This window comes from Buteo buteo, chromosome 3 (assembly GCF_964188355.1).
Source record: "Buteo buteo chromosome 3, bButBut1.hap1.1, whole genome shotgun sequence".
In the NCBI taxonomy this organism is placed as follows: domain Eukaryota; kingdom Metazoa; phylum Chordata; class Aves; order Accipitriformes; family Accipitridae; genus Buteo; species Buteo buteo.
The window spans coordinates 59,078,699-59,083,919 of record NC_134173.1 but is presented as its reverse complement, the minus strand read 5'-3'; the positions used below and the strand labels follow the sequence as shown (position 1 = coordinate 59,083,919).

Here is a 5,221-nt window from a genome sequence, read left to right as displayed (position 1 = left end):
CTGGGCTGGGCCGGGCCGGGCCGGGCCGGGCTGGGCGCCGCCGCCGCCCGGCTGTGGCCCGGGGCGCTGGCCGCAGCGCGGTCGCGGAGCGCGGCGGGCGCCGCCGGTGGCGGAGGCGGGAGGGAGGGAGGTGTGCGGGGCGGGCAGCGCGGCCGGCGGGCCGGGCAGGTGAGAGCCCCGCGGGGAGGAGGCGGAGGCGGAGGAGGAGGCGGAGGCGGAGGAGGAGGAGGAAGAGGAGGAGGAGGAGGAGGAGGAGGCGTGCTGCTGCTGCTGCTGCCGCCGCCGCCGCTGCCTGCCGGGGTGTGAGTGTGTGTCGGCGCGTGTCTGCGCGCCTGTAACCTCGGTGTCACTCGGGTCACACAGTTGCGTGTGGATCCAGCTACTCCCCGCGCCGGCGGGGATCGCGTTTCCTAGCGTGGCCGGTTCCCGCTGAGGTCCCGAGAAGAGCGTGAGTGAGCAGCGTCTGTTATCGATCACGTATATGCTATAGGCGCACGTGTGTTTTCTACGCATGCAACACATTTATGGGCTGCAGGCTTTTGCTAATGTCACCGGGCATTCGGCCGCGAGGGGGGATGGGGCGCAGAAGAAGGGGGTGAAAACGAATTAATTGCAGATGAGAAGTAATATCCGTCTTTGAGTCATCAGTCTTTGAGGCATAATTTCATCCCGAAAGCTCTTAATCGAACGGGAGATCTGCTATAGGAAAGCACTGCTTTTCCCATAGGATTATCAGATTTCCACCAGAGAATACAGATCCTGGATTACTGAGCTACATGGGATTTGCGTGTTTCTTTCTAATTAGTCTGTGAATCTGAGTTTAAAATTCTTCATTTGGAAGGGGGTGGGGGAGTTACTTGCTTCTAAAAGAACAGACATCTCATTTCTCTGGCATTTTATGCAGTTATTCTGTTTATCCTGTGCTCTGTCGATGACTTACTGCCTTAATTGGATATCAGTGTCAAAGGTTGATTAGACTCCCTAATAGATTTTGGATCTGCAAGAGGATTGCAGTTTTAAATGCGTGGTTAAAACAATCGTGTTTGCCGTCTCCTCTCGAACAGTTGAGAGGAAGACTGATGTATTACGTTTGCGTTATCTTCTCTTTGGTTTATTAATGTATCATCATGAGGTTGTCGGGTTTGGTTTTGTTGTTGTTTTTCCCCTCTGCTATTTCATTTGCAGACCGAAAAGAAATGAATGTCAGAGAGGATTTGTTTAATCATTTAACAGCTGACACAAGCCATGTCCCTGACAAAACGTTGGTGAAAGAGTAGAAGATTTCTGGGATACAGCAGCTCCGGCACCGTGAAGCCACTTCAGCGGGTCAGGGGCAGCGTTCGCTGAAGGATGCGGTAGCCTGGGAGTCGGAGCTTGCCGGGACGAGGTCGATGGCTTGCATGGAGCTTCTCTACCTGGCCGAGGAGAGCAGGCAGGCGACCCTGGGCACCGCGACGGGCTGGAGCCTGCCCTGCCCTCCCTACGAGCAGCAGCAGCGTGAGGGGGGTGAGGTGGACCCCAGAGCAGCCGCTGCCGTGGCAGCCCTGCGCTGCGAAAGGCATTGCAAGCCCTCGCAGAGGGGCCCTGTGGCTGAGCCCCCGCTGGCACTCCAGCCCTCGCCCCCGGACACCTCGCCCCAGGAGCACCCTGCACCCCCCGGCACCTCCCAGCCCTGCCACCCGCCCGAGCACTTGCCCGGGGAAGAGGACGGAGGGAAGAAGAAAGCCTGCTGCTGCGCCCAGGAACTCGAGACGTCATTCACCTACGTGGATGAAAATGTAAACCTGGAGCATGCAAGAAGTCCCCCCGGTCCCACAGGCGGCCGCTGCCAGGATGCCCCTCTGCAGCAGCGTTCCTGCAGGGAGCTACCGCCCGAGTGGGTGCACGATTCTCCTTCCCTGGTCTCCGAGGAGGACGACGCTGCCTCAGAGGTGGCGGCCGGGAAATCTGTGGACTACGGGTTCATTAGTGCCATTTTGTTCCTGGTTAGTGGCATTTTGCTGGTGATCATTTCCTACGTGGTACCCAGAGACGTGACGGTGGATCCCAACACCGTGGCTGCCCGGGAGATGGAGAGGCTGGAGAACGAGAGCGCGAGGATCGGGGCTCACTTGGACCGCTGTGTTATTGCCGGGCTGTGTCTCTTAACCCTGGGGGGAGTGGTGCTCTCGAGCCTGCTGATGATGTCCATGTGGAAAGGGGAGCTGTACCGGAGGAGCAGGTTTGCGTCCTCCAAGGAGTCTGCGAAGCTCTATGGGTCTTTCAATTTCAGAATGAAGTCTGGTGCAAACGATAATATGCTCGAGCTGTCATTAGTTGAGGAAGATGTGCTTGCCATAGATAATTAGTGTGGTCATGATTTTTAAGGCAGCATTTCTACAGGAAAAAATGTTTCATTAAAGAAAGCAGATGCGGCTAAAGATAGCTGGTGATGCCGTTTATTTGTCTGACGAGAATGGTTTTTTCTTAAGCTCTATAATCGAATGTTTGCAGTATATGAGCACTTGTTGTAAAGGGAAAACATGCCAGAGAAAATGCAACTGATATAAAATAATGAAAACCACTGAATAAAAAGAGATTTGTGATAAGTAGGTTCCTCAGATACTCCTTTATCCTAATATAAAACATTCCATTGCTGTAATGCCTATATAATTTTCTTATTACTCCCATATAGAACAGGAACGACCTTGACAGTTTGGAAGCTGTTAATTATTGCAGCCTGCAGGTTTATTAACATTCTACTTGGTAGACTGTTAAGAAGCAGGACCAATAATCAAATAGCGGGGCTAATATTTAATTGAGGGATGCTTTTTTATCCTTTAATTTTAAGCTGATCCCTTCTCTTCTACTGAGTGAGAGCTTAGGGAAAAAAGAACACCGCTTGGTTGTGACTTGCCACAAACCTCCCATATTTTCAAACAATTGTACAATTAGCGATGATTATTTAAAATATAAAATAAGAGGCAAAGGGCAGGGAACCATATGGCTTATGGTATTGGTAGGAGACAAAAGGCTCTTTCAGCTTGAGGTCGGTGGCTCCATTTCAGTTCAGATTAGCAGTGATTGGTAGTCATTAACTTCTGATAGCTATAGTGACCCATTACAAAAGAAGTTTAGTTCCTGGTAGACAGATGTCTTTGTATGAAAACTGCCATAACTTGAATTAACTGACCTCTTGTTTGGAGTCTCAAAAGACCCAAAGAGTGAAAAAGCATGGGGATGCTGAGACCGAACACTTCACCTTCAGTACAGTTGCCAGAAGAAATTCAAGCTCAGCTGCAGGGCTTTGCTTATACTGGGGCTGTCTGCATCTTACTAGTTGTTTTGAAACTTCAGTTTTATGTCACTAGGCTGTCAGCCTTCTCATAACCAGCAAGGAAAGGTCAGGAAGGAGCTTTCTGGGGCTCGTTCAATAAAAAACAATTTATTTGTAAAAAATAAATTGTCAGGAAAAAGAAAGATTAAATATCAGGCAGTTTACTGGCTGACATGGGACTCAACATAGGGGATGATCAAGGGTACGTGTTGTTATTAATTGCAGTTCTGTGGCACAGTTGCCAAAAACCTGTACCACCGATTCTATTTACTTTATTATCAGCCAGTTTCTGTGGAACATTGAAGTTGTGTTCTTGCAGTGCTGAGAAAACCAACAAAGATTGTTGTATGCACTGCTGTCAATTCTTACTGAACAGTGTTAACATATATATGTATATTAATATATATATGTGTCCCTGCCAAAGCCAAACATGAGTGAAGAGCTCTGTCTGTACAGTTCCTGACTGCAGTCTTAGTAGAAACATGTGATTCACTGTTATAGCCTTGTCAGTCATCAGTTAAGTCTCAAATATCGGGAATATCAGATATTTTTTAAATTACAGTTTTTTCCCCACTGTGACATACCCGAGAAGAGTTCTCTTGGGAAGGGGGGAGGAGATCGCCTTGGTGCCCCCTTTACCCAGGAGTATGTGGCAGCACAAGGTTCAGAATAACAAGCGGCAGGTGGAAATGTGGGGTCCTCGTGCGGAGAGACTGAATGCTATTTTGCCACCTCGTTCCTCATTCCCTCTTCTCTGGCTGTTCATGTCAGGAGACACATGCAGCACCCGAGTCTGGCACTCACCTAGTTCAGTCCCTCCTGCTTGCCGGCCACGGGTGCTGGTGTGGGTGCCTTCAACCGAGGGCCCCAGGAGCTGCGCTGCTCCGGGTTCATGCCTTAGGTCACTGTAAATAGCGTTTCTTGGTACCCAGGCTTTAATGTTGGCCCTGCAAAAGAGATGCCGCTTCTGATATTACCTGCTCTAACCACCGCTTTAGTTCAGTGTTTTTTGGTAATTAAATGAGCAGCGTTATTAGGTGGTGCTGCTGCTGCCTAGTAGGTGATTTTGCCAGTTTATGTCATGATACGGAGCATGTTTGCGGGCAGGAACTCGACAGTGGCCAGCATCTCCACAGTAGTCTTTGGAGAGCTTACATCTCTCTGGATGTGTCCTCAGGGATTCGGGATGAAATTTCTAGGGTAAATAAATGGAATAGCTTCCAGATGTAAGGAGGAGCCTTCAGCCTGTTGTGAGTGGTGAGAGTGAGGAAGGAAAGAGCCTGAGGAGCAGGACACGGAGGAGAAAGGCTCCTCCGTAGCGGCCCTTTGCCTGCTGGTAGGTATGAGGACACTGCCTGCAGGGCTTGACACACGGCTCGAGGTGGGGTGGTGGGGACAGCACTGCCTCCTGTCCTGCCCTGAGGACACGAAGGGGCTGGCTGTGGCCTCCAGAGGTCCAGGGAAAGCCGTGCCAAGCGAGAGGGCAGACGGTGCTGAGCCAGGGGCAGCAAGATGGTGTGGGGCAGGGGACAGATGTCGCAGGGGGTGAAAACCCTTTCACCAGCCGGGGTCCCTAATGGGAATCACTGTACTCACCTACACAACAAAAGCTCTAAAACTGAGGCTGGTGGTTTTGAGAGCCATTATTTTTATTTTTTAATGATACATATGCATAAAATTGGAGTACATTCCATTATTGCAGAAAGATGACAGCTAAAGCTGTAAGGATCACAGATTTCTTGTAGGAACCATGGCATGCCTTAATGCCGATTATTAGCACTAGAAAAAGGAACGCTCCCCTGACTGTCAGTATGTTATTATCAAGTGAGAAGTTTTCTGACACTTTGTAAAATGCCTGTCACAGATCATGAGCCTGCAATACTTAAATGAACCCTCAAATTTTCC

The 5,221-nt window shown here is 50.2% G+C and overlaps 1 protein-coding gene across 2 annotated transcripts; it reads left to right on the top strand.

The window, feature by feature from the left end:
* The first annotated feature begins 227 nt into the window (after positions 1–227).
* Positions 228–3,829, top strand: TMEM74 (transmembrane protein 74). Of its 2 annotated transcripts, none has more exons than XM_075024380.1 (2): positions 228–448; positions 1,234–3,829. In XM_075024380.1, the coding sequence occupies exon 2, from the start codon at positions 1,392–1,394 to the stop codon at positions 2,346–2,348; it is 957 nt and encodes a 318-aa protein (XP_074880481.1). In that variant the 5' UTR covers positions 228–448; positions 1,234–1,391; the 3' UTR covers positions 2,349–3,829. The 2 variants fall into 2 exon arrangements, with proteins under 2 accessions (XP_074880481.1, XP_074880482.1); XM_075024381.1 differs by having other exon boundaries at positions 255–448; positions 1,186–3,829.
* Positions 3,830–5,221: the final 1,392 nt, after the last annotated feature.